This window comes from Delphinus delphis, chromosome X (assembly GCF_949987515.2).
Source record: "Delphinus delphis chromosome X, mDelDel1.2, whole genome shotgun sequence".
Lineage (NCBI taxonomy): Eukaryota > Metazoa > Chordata > Mammalia > Artiodactyla > Delphinidae > Delphinus > Delphinus delphis.
This window is the reverse complement of record NC_082704.1, coordinates 86,886,676-86,908,451: the sequence shown is the minus strand read 5'-3', so window position 1 is coordinate 86,908,451 and position 21,776 is coordinate 86,886,676. Positions and strand designations below refer to the sequence as shown.

At 41.8% G+C, this 21,776-nt stretch overlaps 1 protein-coding gene across 1 annotated transcript in view; it reads right to left on the bottom strand.

The window, feature by feature from the left end:
• Nucleotides 1–21,776, bottom strand: part of SLC9A7 (solute carrier family 9 member A7) — a 149,232-nt gene that overhangs the window by 31,564 nt on the left and 95,892 nt on the right. The window contains exons 6-13 of the mRNA XM_060002528.1: nt 18,717–18,822; nt 18,243–18,384; nt 17,181–17,286; nt 15,835–15,923; nt 15,629–15,742; nt 13,302–13,413; nt 10,257–10,410; nt 2,154–2,213 (exon numbers count right to left, since the gene is read on the bottom strand). Of these exons, the coding sequence (XP_059858511.1) occupies nt 2,154–2,213; nt 10,257–10,410; nt 13,302–13,413; nt 15,629–15,742; nt 15,835–15,923; nt 17,181–17,286; nt 18,243–18,384; nt 18,717–18,822 (883 nt within the window). The remainder of the gene's footprint in view (nt 1–2,153; nt 2,214–10,256; nt 10,411–13,301; nt 13,414–15,628; nt 15,743–15,834; nt 15,924–17,180; nt 17,287–18,242; nt 18,385–18,716; nt 18,823–21,776) is intronic.

Below are 21,776 nucleotides of genomic sequence, written 5' to 3'. Positions count from 1 at the left end.
ATATTCTGTTGAGGCTTTCCTCCTAAAAGTGAAGGGCAAGGAGAAAAATGCTAGTTAACTGAAACATATGGTTAACTAAATTCCAACCAAGACAGCCATCCTCAGAGCTGGTTGTGCACATCCCCTGGAAACCCGCAGTTCTGAGCACAGGCCTACCCAGAGTAACTTGGGAGGGCCCCTTGGAGGGTCTCGGAGGTCCCTGCTACTGACATAAGTGCTGAATAGGAGAAAGTAAACCCGCTTCCCAGCTTGCTACTGGGTTTTAAATGCCAAAAGAAAACAGATCAGGGGACTTGCGACACAGACCGTGTTCTGCGATTTCTTTCCCCATTCAAGGCTGTTTACTTCAGGACAATTGAATGATTACTTTTCTGGCAGAGTTGAGGGTCTCTTGGACCAATTCGCAAGGATGATAATGGACCCCTACAAAGGGCCTCACCCTTGGGGCAGGGTGTGTGGTGGTGTGCTGGGCAGCAAGAAATACCAGGTACAGTATTTTAAGTACAGTGCTTCAGAAGACTTAGGGTTCGTTAACTTTCTGAAATTCCTGGTTTTAGGAAACTGTCCACAATATATATTTCCCTCCTGACCTGTTATAACGCTTTTGATCTAGGCTACCATATAAATCTAAAACTTCTGTGCTGTTTCATTACATCATATTTTAGCACTCCCCTGATACATCAGGGTTGAGCTCATCTAAGCACATACAACAGTCTTTTCTTCCAGAATGAACTGAATTATCCTTACTTTCATTAAGAATAAGACAAATGTGGTAATCCCATACCAAATGAGAAAATAAAGCTATCACACTGATGTGCTCATTCTGGAATGAATACAAAAAGTGAATCATTTCCCTTTTGATATAGTATGTACATTCTGATTAACCACCATATAAAATGCCATGAAATCTCAGAAATTTTAGAAGCTAGATTTAATCAACAGGTTTTTACTTTTTAATTGGAATGGCTGAGGTCCTAAATTATTTGGGGAATATGAGACACACATGTTCACATAAAACATTGAACAACAAACAGATCATTATCAGAATTCTCTCATGTCCCAAGTGTAATAACTTGCACTTTGCCTGAGGGACCTTCCTTCTTGAAGGTTGGATATTTCAAAGGAAAGGATTTCCCCTGCTACTTAACTGGTAGTTACAGTCAGGTCTCTGAAAATGAATTTGTGAGTGTGTGTGTGTGTGTGTGTGTGTGTATGTGTGTGTATTTTAAGCAGGAGAAAAAAGTGTGAATCCAGGGAACTTAAATGCTTCAATTAACTGTATGCATGTCATTATAGTTTACATTGGGGCCTGGCAATATCCCAAGATTCATGCTCCATGACAGGTACTGCTGCTTTTACCACTGTCCTCAGAGAGTAAAACACTTTCACAATGAGAGAAGAACAGAGTTCAAGCCTGTTTTGTGTCTGATTTATCTACCAGCACCCAGAATCAGATCAGGAAGAAAGCATGCCAGTTAAAGATATGGAAAGGAAAGAAGAAACACTAAAGTCTTTACTCTGATAGCCCCAAATCACCACCCTTAGGCATAATCAAATGATAAACTTGGATGGACACTGAGAAACAAATTGCATTAGAAGAGTCTTTCATTATCTTCTGATTTAAAGAAAAATCTGTGTTTTGTATCTTCTGATTCACCATGATAAGGTACAAGTACACAAATTCATACTTAAAAAGTAAAACGGCATTGGTGCTTAATTAAAATGGTATAAACCATACCCCAGTCATGGCTGAAATAGAAAATTCGAGTTCTCTTTATGACTTAAAAGCCTTGTTTACTAGATCACAAGCAGAATTTTGTGGGGAAAGCATTTGTGGCTCTGAAAATGGGCTGCTCTTAACACTAAGCTCAGCTGTACACGGAGAGACTCGCCAACTCCAGCTTTGGTGCCACACACTGTCCAAAATGGGGCGAGGGGGGACAGACTCTCAAGAACACCAACACATTAATCAGCCCAGAGGAGGGTAGAATAATGATTAACCGGACCTCCTGCCCCTTTTCGAAAAGGGGCAGACGGTTGGCGCACACGGGGAAGGAAGAAAGACACAAACAGCATAAAGAGAAACATCTCAGGTTAGAAAGAGGAGAAAAGCCAGGCCCAGTTAATTTGTTTCTGAGGACGCCCTGTGTCACCTGAAGTACTGCCAGCGGTGTTCATTCTGGTCCTCTTCGGAGGGCTCCTCGACGCCAACTCTGGGCAGCAGAAGAAGGGAACGTGAGTGTGACGGGGACAACAGGGGAACTAGGAGCTCTGGGCACATGACCTGGACCACGTCCATCAAAGAATAAAATCCGCACCCCCTCTTAAACTGTCCCCCTGTTCTCTAAAACCCAGAGAGGCTGCTAAATTTACATCAAAAGCAACAATGTTAGCAGCCACGTCAAATGAGGATTGATTAGGAATGAAGACAAGCCTCTCAAAATATAACGTAATGAAATCAGAGTAATAAATGCAACTCATAGAAAATGACTTCATACAATTTTTCAGGAATTCATCTGTTTTATAAAGCAAGACACATCCATACAAAAACTAGAAAACAGAAAGTTGTTATTAAACATATATTTGAAGTGTTTACACGCAGTTTTACACATATTTGACAGAAAGAACACTGTATCACTGAAAACAGCAAAAACAGAAGATAAAATGGCCTTTTTTTCTAGACAAGTAATCACACTGTCCATGGGTTGTACCCGAAGGTCAGGAACCCAACTTCTGCTATTCTCTTTACCTTATGGCTTCAAGAGTTGACACGGTCTATTTTCACCTCCCTTAATAACTGCTGGGTTATTCAGACTACAATTTGAATTACACCATCATACTAAGAGCAGGGTTTCACAACCTCAGCACTACTGACTGACATTTTGGGCCCTGGCCTCTACCTGCAATATACCACCAGTAGCACCCCGCTCCAGCTGGAGCAACCAAAAATGTCTCCTGACATTGCCAATGTCCCGAGAGGGCAAAACTGCCCATAGTTGAGAACCTCTACTCTTAAGTCCTGCATTCTCAGTGGGGGGTGAAAATTGGTTCTTATGGGACAAAAAATTGTTTTAGATATTACAGTGGTTTGTAGCCCTCTAAAGCACCACAGTACATAAACAGATACATAGATCTGTGGTATGAAAATTTCAGTGGAAGAGGTAGATAAAAAGAACATTTTTAAAGGCTCTTATTCAGAGGGGCAGTGATGGAAAAAAAAGGTTGAGAAACACTGCGCTAGATAATGCCCAAATACTCATGCTACTAATATGCCCTGAAAAAAGCAAGTGAGAACATGATGCTTCTTAAGGTGGTACTTTTAATTAGGTATATGTTCAGAATGTGACTTAAACCAGACTACAGTATTGAAAAATTGTAACAAATTCCAGAAAAGCAAGCTGGATTCCATTAATGTAAGATTCACTAGTAATAATAATAGTAATAGCAGCAGTATTAAGGTTATGATTGGCAATGATAATGTCATAGCTAAAATACACTAAATGCTTTCCATGTGCCAGATGGTACATTTAATGGCAGAATTCTTTATCATGTTTATTTGGTATCACATTTTATCTTCACACTGTTGTCATCCCCATTTACCCAGACAGGAAACTGAGAGCAAGAGGGGTTAAATAAGTTGCCCAAGGTCACAAAGGTAGAAAATGATGGAACCAAGATTGCAACTGAAGCTGTTAGATCCCAGAGCCCTAGCTCTACCCCTTACAGGATATTGCCTTTGACTACAAGGTGGCGTCTTTAAATTCTTTTAAAATATCCAGTAACAAATGCTATTACATAAAGATCTCAGAGCTTCTCCCTGCCTTTATTCCTTAATTTATCTTTAAAGAGCTTTATCTTAAACTCTCAATGTGACAGGATTATACCTAGCAGAGTGACCTTACTTGTCCTTGAGTGATTGTATTGCTGCACTCTGGAGTATGACGGTTACCCTGTTCATTTGGCTGCCTGGGTGTATGCCATTAACCCTCCACAATCACCACCACTTCATTGGTGTGTCACTTGAAGCTGGGCCTTCCAAGAGGACAGCCACCATGCCACCAAAATGTGCTCAGGACATAGATGAGGCTCATCTGCTGAATCTGCTCATCTGCTGAATCTGCGCATCTGATGGTTTTTTCAAGTTGCCAAAATTACAACCTTTGTGAATAACAACAACTTGCTCAAGAGACTAAGAAAAATAGTATGTAGTTTGTATATTACCAGAAGGCAATTTGAAGTTTGTATATTACCAGAAAGCAATTTGAGCATTTTGCCATTACGTTTTAAAATAGCAATCACATGCTCAACATCACTAATTATTAGAGAAATGCAAATCAAAACTACAATGAGGTATTACCTCATGCCAGTCAGAATGGCCATCATTAAAAAGTCTACAAATAATAAATGCTGGAGAGGGTGTGGAGAAAAGGGAACCCTCCTCCACTGTTGGTGGGAATGTAAATTGGTACAGCCACTATGGAGAACAGTATGGAAGTTCCTTAAAAACTAAAAGTAGAATTACCGTATGATCTAGCAATCCCACTCCTGGGCATATATCAGGAGAAAACTATAATTCGAAAAGATACATGTGGGAGTTCCCTGGTGGCCCCCGTGGTTAGGATTCCGGGCTTTCACTGCTGTGACCCCGGTTCAATCCCTGGTTGGGAAACTGAGATCCCATAAGCCGTGTGGTGTGGCCAAAAAACAAAACAAACAACAAAAATACACATGCACCCCAATGTTCATTGCAGCACTATTTACAATAGCCAAGACATGGAAGCAACCTAAATGTCCATCAACAGAGGAATGGATAAAGAAGATGTGATATACGAACACACACACACACATACACACACACACACACACACACACACACACACACACACACACACACACGAGATGCAATATTACTCAGCCATGAAAAAGAATGAAATAATGACATTTGCAGCTACATGGATGGTGAATCACTTTGCTGTACTCCTGAAACTAACACAACATTGTAATAAATTAACTATATTTCAGTTTTTTTAATGGTTAAAGAAATAATAAAAAAACAAAATAGCTATCACAAAATTTCGATTTAAAAAGATAAGTTGGATTTCTGGAAAGCAGTGACCTGGCTTTGGATTTGTGGTTATATTCATTTTATATTATACACAGACTAGAAATTAGCCATGGTTAAAAGTCATAGCTGGGCTTCCCTGGTGGCGCAGTGGTTGGGAGTCCGCCTGCCGATGCAGGGGACTCGGGTTCGTGCCCCGGTCCGGGAAGATCCCACATGCTGCTGAGCGGCTGGGCCCGTGAGCCATGGCCACTGAGCCCGCGCGTCTGGAGCCTGTGCTCCGCGACGGGAGAGGCCACAACAGTGAGAGGCCCGCGTACCGCAAAAAAAAAAAAAAAAAAAAAAAAAAAAGTCATAGCTAACTCCTAATTATTTATGGAGGAACTCCAAGTCCTACCCTGGGCTTCTGACTTCTGGGCAGCCACTTAGCAGCTGATCAGGACCTCTGTCAGCAGCCTGGAGAAGTAAGAAACAACTAGGTACTGATCTTACTGAGGTCACAGATGTCAAAACACCACACTGAACTTCAGGGGGTTTCCGAATCATTTTAGAATAAGAACCTGGTCCACATAAATGATCCGTGGCCATTAAGTAACACCATAAGCCCAAGCCACAAAAACCAATCAGTCTCATTACCTTATTTCTGAGGGAATTTCTTTTAATGTAATCTCCGTAAATGTCAGTTTCTACCTCTAACATATCACTATTTATACACATCTGAAAAAAACGCAATGAACTGACACCATATGTATTTTTCACCAATGGCACACTTTGCTTCATTACACTATCTGGGTAGAGTTGGACAGAAAGAAGGAACTAATATAGAAGCAGATTGAAATTGAAAACAGAGAAACAATACAGAAAATCAATGAAATAAAAAGCTAGTTCTTTGAAAAGATCATTAAAATTGACAAACCTCTAGTAAGAGTGAAAGAAAAAAAAAGAGAGAAGATGCAAATTACCAATACTGTGTCACGAATGAAACATGGGATATCACTACAGATCTCACAGACATAAAAACAATAATAAGGTTATGCTATGAACAACATAAACATGACAATTAGATGAAAATGACCAATTTCACAAACTGCCACAACTCACCAATATGAGATATAGCTGTTAAAGAAACTGGCTTCATAATTTATACAATAAAACTCCTGGAAAAGAAGACTCCAGGACCAGTCGGTTTCACTGGAGGATTCCATAAAACCTTCAGGAAGAATTAACACCAATTCTAAACAACCTCTTCCAGAAAACAGAAGAGTAGGAAACATGTCCCAACTCATTTTGAGAGGCCAGATTACCCTGATACCAAATCAAAGGCAGTATGAAAAAAGAACACTACAGACCGGTATCCCAAATCCTTAACAACATATTAGTTAATAGAATTCAGCAGTATGTAAAACATTTATTTATACACCACAACCAAGTGGGGTTTAACAAGCAAGGGTGGTTCCGTATTTGAAAATTACTCAATGTAACCTATCATATTAACAGGCTAAACAAGAAAAATCATATGATCATATCAATTGATACAGAAAAGCATTTGATAAAATTCAACATCTGTTCATGATAAAACTCTCAGAAAACTAGCAATAGATGGGAACTTCCTCAACTTGATGATGAACATCAACAAAAACCCTACAGCTAACATCACACTTACTGGCGAAAAGACTGAATGCTTTCCCCTTTAAGATCGGGAACAAAGCAAGGATGTCTGCTCACATCACTCTTATTTAACATAGTACTGATGGTCCTAGCCAGAGCAATAAGTTAAGAGAAGGAAATAGCACACTGGTTGGAAAGGAAAAAATGAAACTGTCTCTATTTGCAAATGATCTGATGGTCTACACAGAAAGTCCCAAAGAATTTATAAAAACAAAAACAAACTCTCCTAGAACTAATAAGTGAAATTGGCAAGGTGTCAGGATACAAGGTCAACCTACAAAAACCAGCCTTATTTCTATATCCCGGCAATGAACGCACAGAAAGTGAAACTGAAGATAGAATAACATTTAAAATAGCTCAAAACGAAGAAGAAATACTCAAGACGTAACTCTAACATACACAGGCATTCTATGCTGAAAACTATAAAATACTGCTAAAAGAAATCAAAGAAGACATAAATAAGTGGAGAAACGTGCCATTTTCATGGATTGGAAGACTGAATGAGGTAAAGATGTCAATTCTCCCCAAGTTGATATACAGGTTTAACACAATTCCTATGAAAATCCCAGCACAAGTTTTTTTTTAAGATGTAGTCAAGCTTATTTTAAAATGTATATAGAAAGGCATTAGAAGAGCTATGACAATTTTGAAAAAGAATAAAGTGGGAGGACCCACTCTGCCTGATGCTCAAGCTTATTATATAACCACAGTTATCAAAAGTGTGGTACTGGTGGAGGTACAGACACGTAAATCAACAGAGCAGAATAGAAACAGACCCGAATGCATACAGCGAACCGATTTCTGGCAAAGGAGAAAAAGTAATTCAAAGGACAGTCTCTCTTACAAATTGTGCTGGAACAACTGAATAGCCATAGTCAAAAAAAAATAAAATAAAACCTCAACCTAAACCTCATGTCTAATATAAAAATTAACTTAAGATGGATCACAGATTTAAATGTAAAGCATAAAACTAAAAAACTTTTAGAAGATAACACAGAAGAAAATCTTTGGGACCTAGGGCTTGATGAAGAGTCCTTAGACATAACACCAAAACCATGATGTTAAAAATAAATAAGTTGCATTTCATTAAAATTAAAAGTTCTGCTCTATGACAGACTGTTAAAAGGGTTAAAAGACAAGCTACAGACTAGGAGAAAATATTTGCAAACCACATATCTGATAACAGACTAGTATCTAGAACAAATAAAGAATTGACAAAACTCAATTAAAAAAACAAATAATCCAATTAGAAAATGGACAAAAACCTTGAACAGATATTTCACCATTGCTTATTTGAATGGCAAATAAGCACATGAAGAGATATTCAACATCATCAGCCATGAGAAATGCAAATTAAGACCACAATGAGGTAGCCCCACATACCTATTAGAACAACTAAAATAAAAAAGTGTCAACACCAAATGCTGGCAAGGATATGGGAGAAACTGGATCCCTCATGCGCAGTCATTTCCTGACCTCTCACCATGTGCTAGCTGTTACGTTCTAAGTGCTATATATATCCCATTAATATTTTCACAATCCAATTATTATATGTGTACATATACAGCTTGCACACATCAGGGAAAGTAGCCCCCACTCCCGGCTCTGGGTAGGACTACTTCAATGGCCCATTTTTTGAAAAGGGTTATGAGAAGTGCAAAATGTCACAAGTCAACTGTCTACTCTCAGTGGAAAGTTATTTGGTCCTGTATGTGTTGGGGGGGCGGTCAGAAAAGAACTTATGAAATAGCCTGAAAAACAAACACGATTTAACCAGGCTCTGAGCATCCAGGGCACCTACTGGGTAACCAGATAAATAGGAGCAGGAAGTAATCTCAGAGAGGTCACCAAATGCAAAGGTTCTCAACTCTGTGCAGGGTAAACCTCCTTTCTTGCTCTTATTCTGCTACACAGAACAAAGATGATACCATCTTATGTCTCAAGTTTAAAGCCAAAAATCTGTACATTTTCTTCTTCAGATTTCTACTTCCACAGATGAATTATTTTCCTTAATATGACTCGAAATTCACGCCAGGAAACTGAAATTTTAATCATCCTGAATTTTACAACATGAAAACGGTCCCTAACACAGCAAGCCTTTCGGGCAGTATAGCACAGTAGCTAAGAGTGTGCCTGGGTTCAAATCCCAGCTTGCCCACTTAAAGCTTTGTGACCTTGGGCAAGTTATTGCTCTGTCCCTCAGTTTCCTCAGCTCTAAAATGAAAATAATAGTAGTAGCTCCCTTATAGGAATGCTATGAGGATTATCTTAATGTACGTGTTGGCATCTCAACCAACAACTGCGCACAAACGTTAGCTACTGTAAGACTCTTACTGATAAGCCCACCCAGGTTCTGCAGACCCACTCAGATCTGAGGCTGAGACCCACTAACCCAGAAATGGTGCAGCCGGCAGTGGCCACGCCCAGGAATCCCTGCCTCCCATCAATATAAAAGTTCCAGAAGAGGGAGACTATTCTCTCAAAACCCAGTTTTCTCCCTGACCCCAAGGATGACTGCAAGATCCTTGTCGGTTTCTCCCTCCTTCATGCTAGGTGTACTCCGCAGTTGTCAGCCCTGAGCAAACTAACAGCCAGCAGAGAAAGAACAAAAAACATTGCCATCTTGTGGCTTTTCAGAGAATTCTTCACACCTATGCGCCACCCAAGTCTTCTCATTCCCAGCATGTTCACCCTTTGCAGATCTGAAACTGAGGCAAGTGGCAAGAGCACTTTCGATGACGCAGAGGACACACTTAGAGCTGCAGGGACCTGGAGAAAAGGTGACAGCACGCTTTTATTTAACGTGAAGGAATACAGAGGCTGAAAAGACATGAGGAGCTTGTCTTAAACCAGGGTCAGAGTTAGGCTGTGGGTCTCCTGACCCCTGTTCCAATGTCCTCTTTACTGTAAGGTGCTGGAGCTCACAAGCACAGTTTGCAATTCAAATGCTCTTAAAAAAAATCAAACTTGGGTCAATGACCTTCCATGCTGACACAGCTACAAAACCACAGGCCAGGGATGTCCATGAGGCTGCAAGAAGCGAGGGTTATGCAGGAAATGTCACCTCTTCTGTGCACTAAAGCAAGAAGAGACGGCGGCATACAGTTTCCTCCTAAAACAAAACTCTAATGGCCTCCCTTTATTTCCAGCTGATGAGCTTATTTTTCAAGGCCTTAGGTTTGATTTCAAAGGAATGTGAAATGCCAGACATTGCCAGCAGCTATGTCTATTCTCTCTCCTGCAGCTTTAAGACTTTTTGAATTCTTGCCCTAATGTCGCGGCACTAGCAAGGTCCAGGTGTTTCTAATTCCTTGTGTTTTTGTACCCACAAACAGTTTCATGATTTTTTTTTCTCGTGGAAAATTCAATACTCTGAATTTTTATTTATTGTTTTAAAATTTTTAATCTTTCCCCAAACAAAACAAGAAACTATAAAAGCCTTCCATGCACTAAGCTATATGTAGCACCCCCTGCACGGGAATAGTGACATAGTTAGACACAAAACTGGCCTTGGTTTCAAACCAACCTTATATTAAGCCATGACAACATGGGCGTCGTGCCTCCACCAATGATCCAGACGGTGAAGAAGACAATGAGGAGGGTGGTTGTGAACATCATCTGGCGTGCGTAAGATGCCGTGTCTCGAATAGCCAGTGCAAATGCCATCGCTCCCCTGAGGCCTGCAGGGACCAAAGAGGAAGCTGTCCTGTCATAAGGATAAATAACAATGTGTCCTCAAATCCACTGCTGCCACCTGGGGCTAATAAATTGTGTCTGCTTATGCTTCAGAAGTCGAGTTGTTTTATACAGAAAATAACTTTAAAGGAATAGGATTTCCTCCTATTTGAAGTTTTCTTTTGCAAAATGCCCAAATGCAATGAGAAAAACACTGCACCGCTTTGTATAGCACATTTTAGAATAATACTCTTTTATTACTGAAATAATTCTCCTGCTAATAACATGAACCAAAAAGAAATATAAATAAGAAATAATCATATAAGCTCTCTAAGTCTGTGATCCAAGTACTACCCCAGCACTATACAGTCATTATAAACTTAAGAAGCAGGCTAGGTATGAGTATGTGAAATGCACAAAACAGCTCAGCATTTCCTGAGCAAAGCGAAGCAGAGAAGTAACAGTATAACCTGATCTATATCAGGAGTTGGTGAGTTTTCTGTAAAGTGTCAGGTAATATTTTAGGCTTTGTGGGCCAAGAGGAAAAACCAAGGATGTTATGTAGGTACTTACATAAAAGAGAGAAAACAAATTTCCACAAAATTTTATTGACAAAAACCAAGAGCATAATACTATAATATATAAGTGCCATGTTATAAAACTATAATAAGTAATTATAATAAGTAATAATAATTATTATAATAATGAGTTCAATTTATTGTAATCCAGGTCTACTAGTGAAAAGAATGGAATTCTTCTGGGGGTGGGAGATTTCAGTTAATTGGGTTTCAAAGTTAGTGTCCCCTATCATCAAATAGGTTGCAAATATTCATCTGTAAAAGCCATTCTTAGCCCGTGGGGTAGATGAAAACAGGCAGCAACCAAATTTGCTGACCCCTGGTCTACAGCCACATTTTTATGTTCTACAGCTTCTCTTTCTAAGCTCTTTTGTTCCTTCCCCATACCATGCTCCTAATTTGTTCTATAGTAAAGACTTAATCCATGGTCTTTAATAGCTATCTAGTATAAATTCCTATTCACCATGCGTAAGACTGTGTGTATATTATGAGAATGAAAAATTAACACTCATTATATTTCTTCACATATTTTCCCACCTTTTCCAATAATTTCACAATTTCATTAACCTGAGAACTTCACAATTCACTAAAGAAGAGTGATTCAGCAAAATATACATTAAAAAATAGAGCAAAGTTGATGTTCTCTATTAATCTGTCCTAGTCAAATATTGACACACATCTAGACCATCCTACAGCCAGCTACGACACCACTTAATATTTAAACCTTTAAATGGACGTTGTCTCAAAGAAGAAAACTTGAGGGCCAGAGAGAGACAACGCATGCTCCATTTTTCTTTATTAGGTAAACACTGTAAGCAATATGAAGGTGAAACCTCAGGTATTTCTTTCATAGCCTTGAAGAATGAGTTCCTTTTGAAAGCCAGATTTCTCCCAGCAGGAAATAATTTTGATAGGAGATATCTTTAACAGCACTGTGTACTTCTCAGTCTTTCAGCACAGAAGATAATGAACACACTTAAAAGTTTGTCTAGGTGATAGAGCTATCTCCAATTAATCTTTCTCTTTCCACTGGCATTTTTCTAATATGTATGGACGATCTGGTCTGTCATTGCCCTCCTCAGAAACCTCTAACGTTTCCCAGCTGCTCTTGGATAAAAGCCCAACTCTTTGGCATAGCACTGGAGCTTCTCCGTGGTCTAGACTCCAGCAATGATTCTTGAAGTGTGGTCCTCAAACCAGCTGCAGCAGCAGCAGCAGCTGAGAAGATGTTAGAGATGCAAATTCTCGGGGCTCATCCCATACCCTCAGAATCACACTCTGGTGGTGGGGCCCAGCAATCTGCTATTAACCGGCCCAACAGGTGATTCAGATGCAACCTGAAGGCTTGCACCAGTTTACATGCAATTTCCCTTTCCAACCTCACTCTCGTTCTGCATTATCCCATGTGTCTCACATTTAAACCAGACTGCTACCCTTCCCTGAAAAAGCCACACACAGCAATGCTTTCCTGCCCTTCCAACCTGCCACCTCCTGAAATGCCACTGCATCCAAGTCCAGTTCGAAGGCTACCCCTTGGCGAAGGTGGCCCTGGGCCCTGCTTTTCTTTTGTGCAATTCACTAGCCTCTCTTGTGCAATTCACCAGCCTCTCTTGGGAGAAACTTAGCTCTTTGTACACCTGTCTCCCCCCAGTGGACTGTGAGCTCCTGGAAGGAGGTGGGTTTCTGTATCCTCCACAACCTTGAAGTGTGACTTATATAACAAGGATGCTCAACAAATGTGTGTCAGAGTGAAAGGAAATCATTAAGGCGGGCTGTGTACTTAAGTGCAGATGCAAGCAAGGACTAGACAAAGCAACTGCTTTGCTGAGCAGTGCCTGCTGGTGTGATTTCAGTATGACTCTCTGAGGCCTCCAAGAACTTCTGTGTGGCAGTAAAGGGCTGCTACTCACGTTGCCTCTTGTACAGCCTCTCCCCCTTCCCGGACAGAGGCACCTTTAGGGGTCACGGTGGCCTTTTGCCTATCTCCTCCCTCTGCTCTACAGAGATGCTCTTACTTGGGTCTCGTCTATAAAGTCGGATGCTTTCCACTCTCACTGCACCATCTACCTCATGCCAATTGCTCTCTCCTTTCTTTATCTCCACATATTTCTTTATTGTCCTTTGTCCCCTCAGTGGCTTCTCCACTCTTCTCAGCTTTGTAGTGAAGAGGAAGCATTTGGGAGACAGTGTAAGTCAAGCAGAACTATCACAGCTGTTATCTTCCAGTTTGGGGCTCATCTTGCTAATGTGAGTATATTTTATTTCTTTTACTCCATAGAAAGTTAATAAAACTCATTTTATTTACATTTTTTTTTTACCTGAAAACATCATCATGTGTTGAAAATTCCAGCCAATCTTGTGCCTTCTGCCCAAGTTGAGGAAGAAGGAGAGCGGGTAGATGTGTGCAGCTCTTCCCAGGAAGATGGCAACCTGGCCGCCAGGTGGAGGTTAAGGGCCCAACAGGTTTCCAGGATAGCACTTTCACACAACCTGTGACTGAGCAGAGAGTTTTAGGAATGCCATGACACCTTGCTGTGATCAGGAGAGTTGCACAGAGAAGGCAGGCTGTCTCATTTCCCACCAAACAAGTCTCAGCAGCAAGTGGGATTCCACTGGCCAATTTTCCCAACCTCCTGGCTCACAGAGACAATTTTTGGCCTGTTAAACACACTGTTGTAACTTCTTGATTTGATTAAACTGATATGGACCAAGTCTCCGACCTACCTAAAAATGAGTCCAGAAATAAGCTAAGGTGCCGTGGCTGGGGTGGGGAGTTAAGAGAAGCAAACAGCGTGCTGGACTCTATTGGAAGAAAAAAAATCACAAGAAGAAAAAATTACTAACCCCCGAGTCAAACTATAAAGAGAAAGCTTGGTGGGTGAGCTTGTAAGCTTTGGTTGGAAGTAAACATCAGGGGTTTGTATGACCAGGAAGATACTACAAATAAGAGGTGGGGAAACTTACAGTATTCCTACCATGAAGACATATTCATATTCCTCACAAGGATCACCCTGGGGAGATTTATCTGCCTAAGTGGCTAACATATCTTTGGGGAGGTAAGAGATGGAAACGGAGGAGTGTGGAAGAGGAACTCTTACTGTGCAAACCAAAGAATTCAGGGAAACCGGTCATTCGTCACTTGCTGAGTTTAGAACAGAGCCCAGCAGAGAGATGCACACTGCCCTGGTCATAGGAGGAAACCACTGTGGGAGCCAGAGGAACAGGGAGCTTCCGTTTCGACCAGCCGGAGCTGCAGCTGTTTCAGACAGAAGCGAGGGCGGGACTGTCTTCTGCCTTCTCTAGGATAAAATACTAACTACTTTTCTTCTTTTCTCGCTCTCTTTTTTTCCCCTTTTTGCTATTGTTTTGTTTTCTTTTTCACAGAAGGAAAGAGGTCGTGCTTATAACATTCTATCCCAGGAGCCACGCATAAGTCCGCAAGTGGAAGCGGCCTTCAGGATTCACAGAGGCCCCGGCTCCCCCTTGAACAAGGCCCCCTCGCTGTAAACAAGGCAGCACTCTCACTATCTCTCACAGGATGCCGCGCTAAGAATGCAAATCAAAATGACATGCCAGGTCTTTCTTAAGAATAAAAACACTGATCCGCTGGATCTTTAGCTCGTGGTCTGTTGAGTGTGTAAATCTAAGAAATGAGCCCCAGTTGAAGCAGATAACACTCTAACTGGCAGGACTCTGGCATGGCATTAGGCCACTGTCGCTCTCTAGCTGCTTGGTGAGTATCATTTATACCTGCACAATAAATGAGAAGCCCAGAAGAGAAAAATACTCCTTTTTGGGGGGGCCAGCATCCCAAGATCTAAGGATACCCATGAGACCTCAGAAAAGGCAATAGTGGACTCCTGCTATAGTTCCAAGGCCCAGAAGAGTTCACTTTAACGAAAACAATAAGGATCTGAGGCCAACTGAGCAAAGCCCTCAGCTGTCCACGTACTGCTGGGCATCTGTATCTCTCCTCACTTGAGAGGAGCCAACCCCCAAAACTGTGTCTCTCTTCCAAAAACTGCTCTCACGATGGGACTAAATCAAAGAACCCAGTATTTCTCCATTTCATCTGCCCTTCCTCTCCATTTCTTTTTTCTTTTTTTTTTTTTTTTTTTTTGCGTTAAAGAAAAGGGTCACCATACGGAAGCTTGGGTGAAAGCGTGCACACTGCCTGTGGGCTGCCCTGGGCGGCGAGAGGAAGGGCTGCTTGCAACCACGTGCAGCTGAGAGCAAGAGACACAGAACCTTCAGGTCTTCCAAACGGGGAAGCTCCTGGATTGGAATTCACGTGGCGATGAGAAAAAAACAATTTGGGGGACTGATACTGGTTGCTGATTTTTAGCTCTGCTAGGAAGGGTGCTTTAAAAAACAAACTACCACCTGCCAATCACCAGTGTAACAGAAAGGCCACCTTACACAGAAAATGCAGAAAGGGTAACCCTAGAATCAACACCGGTCCTTGAAATCAAATACACTTAGCTTTATATTTACCACTTAAGCCTTCTTTTTCTCATCATAAAAATACCACGAACCAGTGCTGGCTCAGTCACCTCCCCGCCAAACTAGAAATTATTGTTGTTACAGCTTCCGCAGCAGTGGTCGTCTTTCCGTGTAGAAAATGGGGGAACCAAAAGAAGGATACAAAAGCTCCAATGATGAAAACGGGGCTGAAAACGTGCTTCTGGAAGGTAAACAGCGCCAGGCCCATGTAGGAGAAGATGAAGTTCTCTGCCAGGAAGTGTAACACCTCAAAGAGCTGCACAAAAAGGGAAAAGGAAGCCGTAAACCCTGTGGGTCCCCTCCCTTGTATTCGCAGGTCACTTGTGGGGACACAGGCCTCTCCCTCACCTGCTTCGTTCGACTTCTTGATTCCACCGACAGATTGTTGTAGGTGTAATGAGCTTGTGTGATTCCACAGAAAAGGACAGCTACAACGCCTGGCAAGAGAGTTTAAAAAAAAAATCAATGGAGGGAAAAAAAGAAGCAGAAAAAAATCCTACCTGAAACAAAAAGTTAAGGTAGTCAAGCCCAGCATATCCAACTTCCTGAAAGTTTTTGAAAATTTCCTATTACTGAAAGCTCCCTCTGCCCACACTTCTCGTATCAACCTTTGCTTCTCCCAACCCTGCCCTCCTTCAAAGACAAGGCCACTGATTTACCTCTTGTTCCAGATTTAAGAGTATTCTCTCCCCTCTTCTAAACTCCTACTGAATTGGCCATCTCTATATGGCATGGCATTTAGCATTCATTCCCTCAAAGAGACTGTGAAGTGTGCGCCCATCACACACTTTTGTCATATTCCTCTCTGTTCACTGAATGAATGCATTTAATTTCAAACCGATGCTTTATATTTTTGCATGGTCTAGGGCTTCAGACAAAATGGATCCAGAGTACTAGTCCAATTATCCTGGCCCTGATAATCTAGATTTCTGGTTAACGGTGACTATTTTATTGTGTAAGACAATTAACACACCTGGGACTTTGCCTATATATTTACAGATGATTGTCAAGTTTTAAAGGAAGTGGGGCATATAAAGATATGCTGCAATATTTTGAAAAGACGATAAAAAGGACTTCCGAATTACCTGGATTATGTATATATAGTAACTGTACTTGAGTTTTCTAATAGAAAAATCCAATGATTTATTTTTTTTAATGAGGGAATGTGAGGAACTAATACCACATGATCACTCCCACTAATAATCTATGAAACGGGCACCATAAAAACACAGTATTGAAAAGCAATGATTAAACAGACCAAAAACAAAACAAGGAAAAATTGTGCTCACACTCATCTGAGTAAAAGCAAAATTACCTTTAAAAGGATATATATTTTGCTTGTTATTGCTACTGTTTGTAAAATAACGAAGCAATCCAGGGGAGGATACAAATGAGGTGTTAATATATTCAGTAACTTTTGCAGCTAAGTATCTACTTATAGTTAGAACGAGTACTCAAGGATGTAACTGAGTTTGAAACAATAAAGCTTATCCTTTAAAAAATATGTAGCTCTGGGAAACTAAATTATTCATAAGGCAGAACACCAGCCTTGCTCAGCAGTCCTCCATATGGACACTCCGTGAGTGGTTTATCAACTCTGGGCAGCAGCTATTTAAGAATTCTTCGCTCCCCTCAAGCTCCCACAGCCTCTGCCACAGTGAGGGGAAGGGTGGCCAAGGGCAGAGGAAACCCACCGGTAAACCCACAGGCTTCTGCCAAAAGGAAGGTGCTCCACGACATCAGGAAGAAGAGCGCCGTCTCCAGCAGGGGGAAGCAGTGCAGCTTGGTAAACTTGGTCACGTCAGCTCCTGTCAAGGAACTGTCTCCAGCAACAAGCATCAGGGTCACCGAGAACCACGCTCTCTTAGCCCAGGACCCCTCCCTAAGGGCTACCCTTTCCCTTCGGCTCTTCCTTTGGGGCCCCAGAGCTGCTGCTTGGTTTTGAAAGTAAAGAAAATGAAGCTTCCCAGTAGAATAGAGGTTTCCAAGGGCTGGGAGAGGGGAGGATATAGGGATCATATTGTTTAATGGGCACACACTTTCTGTTGGGGATGACGAAGAAGGTTCGGGAAATAGCGGGGATGGTTACACAACACTGTGGATGCACCTAAGGCCACTGAATTGTACACTTAACATGATTAAATCTTAACCTGTGGAAGGCTTGCCTGCTCATTCTGCACTTTGCTTTTATGTTGGTTGGTTTGTTGGTTGGTTGGTTTTTAAGGCAATATTGTGCAGTCCTCGGCTTAAGGAAGGCCACCTTGCTGTAATTCCCCCAGATAGTCCCTGGCTACTTACGGCCACGTTAGTCCCATATGGCCTGGAACAGTGGACAACAGCAGTCAGGCTGCGGCTAAAGTACTTCACAGCCTGCTTCCTCCCAGCCTCCTGAGAGGTGGTCCCTGATTCCCAGCCTCCTCCTGGCTCTTCCACTCTTTCAGCCCCACCCCACCCCCCAAAAAAACTGACACTTCCCCCAAGCTCCTATCTCCGACAGGTTTATAGGGAGGACAGAAAACACAAAGGTGAGGACAGAGCTAAGCCAAGAGCTACACTCTCAAACATTTTCTCAAACTCTTAGCTAGGCCATCGACTGTCATGTTTCACCAAAGGGTGACATTTCAGGAGCCCCCAGCCCCCAGTGGGACAATTAATTTAAGATTCATTTCGGAAAGGAAGAACTGAGAACTTTCTTTTCCCAAGTGCAATGCCACATAGTCATACTTAGGCAGGGGCAGAAACTACAAAAAGGATATTAGAGCAGTCACAACACCAGTCACAGCTCCCATGGTAAAAGAGCCACTAAATATACCTAGAAAAATGCCAACTGACTTAAAAAAGGCAGCAGCATCAAAGGCGTGAGTGTTCAGCCCCGCTGGCTGGTAGGCAACAATAGACCTGGAGTTTAAAGAGAGAGTTAAAAAACACTAAGCTGGTTTTACACCATGGTACTTACAAATATCGACAAACATAGGCATCTACACTCTGCAGAGCACTCCCCATGGTATATTCATTTAATTTAATCTGCAGTCACCATGTTATGATGGTATCGGCATTCCAACCGCTGCCAACTGGACAAAGCAACGTAACTTTATCAACTAAGTCGATAAACCTCATTTAGAAGAGCACCCAATTCAAAATTTAACACTTTTAAGATGGGCCTCTGATTTTAGCCCAGAGCATTCAGGAAGCCAGAGTCTCTCTTCCCAGGCAGAAATATTGTTACTTACGAGGACAGTACAATGGCAACAGCATCATTTAGGACACTTTCTCCAAACAGAAGTGCGTAAAGGTCCACATCTGCATGCAATTCATTAAATATCGCCAGGACAGTCACTAAAACATGGGACAAAAGCATACAAGTTAGTTTCGGTTTCTGACTTTAAGCCATTGATAACAAATTCATAGAAGCAATTCTTATCTTTGGTGGGACAGGGTGGTTTGGGAGACAGGAAGGGAGTCAAAGATGGGTCGTCTGTCTATGGCAGAAATGAAAATGGCAATCTTCCTAATCTTAATGAGGAGTGATATGATGCTTGATTCTAATAACACTGTGCTCTCAACTGTAATCTCATCACACTTTGAAAACACTTCTATTACAGAACGTAAAAAATAATCACAATTAATGTGACTTGGCTCTACCGGTGGGGTGAAATCTCTTTGAAGGCAGAAACCCTATTTTATTTTTTATTTTATTGAAGTATAGTTGATTTACAAAGTTGTGTTAGTTTCAGGTTACAGCAAAGTGATATCTGAATACACACACACACACTCTTTTTCGTATTCTTTTCCATTACGGTTTATCACAGATACTGAATATAGTTCCCTGTGCTAGTTTATCCATTCTACTGATATATATAACAGTTTGCATCTGCTAATCCAAATCTCCCATTCCATCCCTCCCCCACCCTCCTCTCCTTTGGCAACCACAAGTCTGTTCTCTATGTCTGTGAGTCTCTTTCTGTTTCATAGATAGGTTCGTTCACGTCATATTTTAGATTCCAAATTAAGTGATATCATATGGTATTTGTCTTTCTCTTTCTGACTTACTTCACTTAGTATGATAGTCTCTAGGTCCATCCATGTTGCTGCAAAGAAACCCTATTTTATTTTATTTTATTTTTCGTTTTATTTTTTAAATTAATTAACTAATTTATTTTTGGCTGTGTTGGGTCTTTGCTGCTGCGTGTGGGCTTTCTCTAGTTGTGGGGAGCTGGGACTACTCTTCGTTGCGGTGCGCAGGCTTCTCATTGCGGTGGCTTCTCTTGTTGTGGAGCACAGGCTCTCGGCGCGCGGGCTCAGTAGTTGTGGCGCACAGGCTTAGTTGCTCCACGGCATGGGGGATCCTCCCGGACCAGGGATCGAACCCATGTCCCCTGCATTGGCAGGTGGATGCTTAACCACTGCGCCATCAGGGAAGTCCCATAAGCACCATTTTAATCTCAAAATCTTAGTGGTAAAGCATTGGAAAAAGGACTCCGCACATGGAAAGATCATAAACCTGGGCTCGCTGGGGATCTGAAGAGCATGTAAACTTGGTGCTAGCTGGCTCTGCCATGCTCCCAAACTAGAAGATAAAAGTGCAGGTTCAATTTCCTGGTAATTTGTCATCGGCCCAGACTTACACCTTTTAAGATCCAAAAGATACAACAAAAAGTTTATTCAAAAATTTGTAATATAAGAGAATGCACTGGAGGATATGGGGAGGGGGAAGGGTAAGCTGTGACAAAGCGAGAGAGTGGCATGGACATATATACACTACCAAACGTAAAATAGATAGCTAGTGGGAAGCAGCCGCATAGCACAGGGAGATCAGCTCGGTGCTTTGTGACCACCTAGAGGGGTGGGATAGGGAGAGTGGGAGGGACGTAGACGCAAGAGGGAAGAGATATGGGAACATATGTATATGTATAACTGATTCACTTTGTTATAAAGCAGAAACTAACACACCACTGTAAAGCAATTATACTCCAATAAAGATGTTAAAAAAAAGAATATAATCTGGAAAAAAATAATGTAATACTTTGCTGTACACCTAAAACTAATGTAACATTACATATTAACTACAATAATTTAAAAATTTTAAATTAAAAATAAAAAAAACATAATGGGGGCAAAATGCCTATTTCTGGTCATTCAAGTTTGAGTTTAGAGCTAACAAAATCAATTTTTCTTTAAATGTCTGTTAATGACCACCAGGAATAAAAAGAAAGAACATGGAAATAGAAACCCTATTTTATTGATCACTGTGCTCCAGCATAGGGTCGGGGCACAGTGAAGGTTTAATAAAGGATTACGAAATAATGAAAGTCTTCATTTATAACAGAGTATACATAATGACACTTCTCACAGTTTTCACATTTCATAGACATTTAAAAATCAGCTATTTTCCATTATGAACCAAGATGGCAGAGTAGAAGGACGTGCTCTCACTCCCTCTTGTGAGAACACCAGAACCACAACTAGCTGTTGGACAATCATCCACAGGAAGACACCAGAACTTACCAAAAAAGATACCCCACATCCAAAGACAAAGGAGAAGCCACAATGAGATGGTAGGAGGGGCGCAATCACAGTAAAATCAAATCCCATAACTGCTGGGTGGCTGACTCACAGACTGGAGAACACTTATACCACAGATGTGCACCCACTGGAGTGAAGGTTCTGAGCCCCACGTCAGGCTTCCCATCCTGGGGGTCCAGCAACGGGAGGAGGAATTCCTAGAGAATAAGACTTTGAAGGCTAGTGGGATTTGATTGCAGGACTTTGACAGGACTGGGGGAGACAGAGACTCCACTCTTGGAGGGTGCACACAAAGTAGTGTGCACATCGGGACCCAGGGGAAGGAGCAGTGACCCCATAGGAGACTGAACCAGACCTACCTCCTAGTGTTGGAGGGTCTCCTGCAGAGGCGGGGGGTGGCTGTGGCTCACCATGAGGACAAGGACACTGGCAGCAGAAGTTCTGGGAGGTACTCCTTGGCGTGAACCCTCCCAGAGTCTGCCATTAGCCCCACCAAAGAGCCCAGGTAGGCTCCAGTGTTGGGTTGCCTCAGGACAAACAACTAACAGGGAGGGAACCCAGCCCCACCCATCAGCAGACAAGCAGATTAAAGATTTACTGAGCTCTGCCCACCAGAGCAACACCCAGCTCTACCCACCACCAGTCCCTCCCATCAGGAAACTTGCACAAGCATCTTAGATAGCCTCATCCACCAGAGGGCAGACAGCAGAAGCAAGAAGAACTACAGTCCTGCAGCCTGGGGAACAAAAACCACATTCACAGAAAGA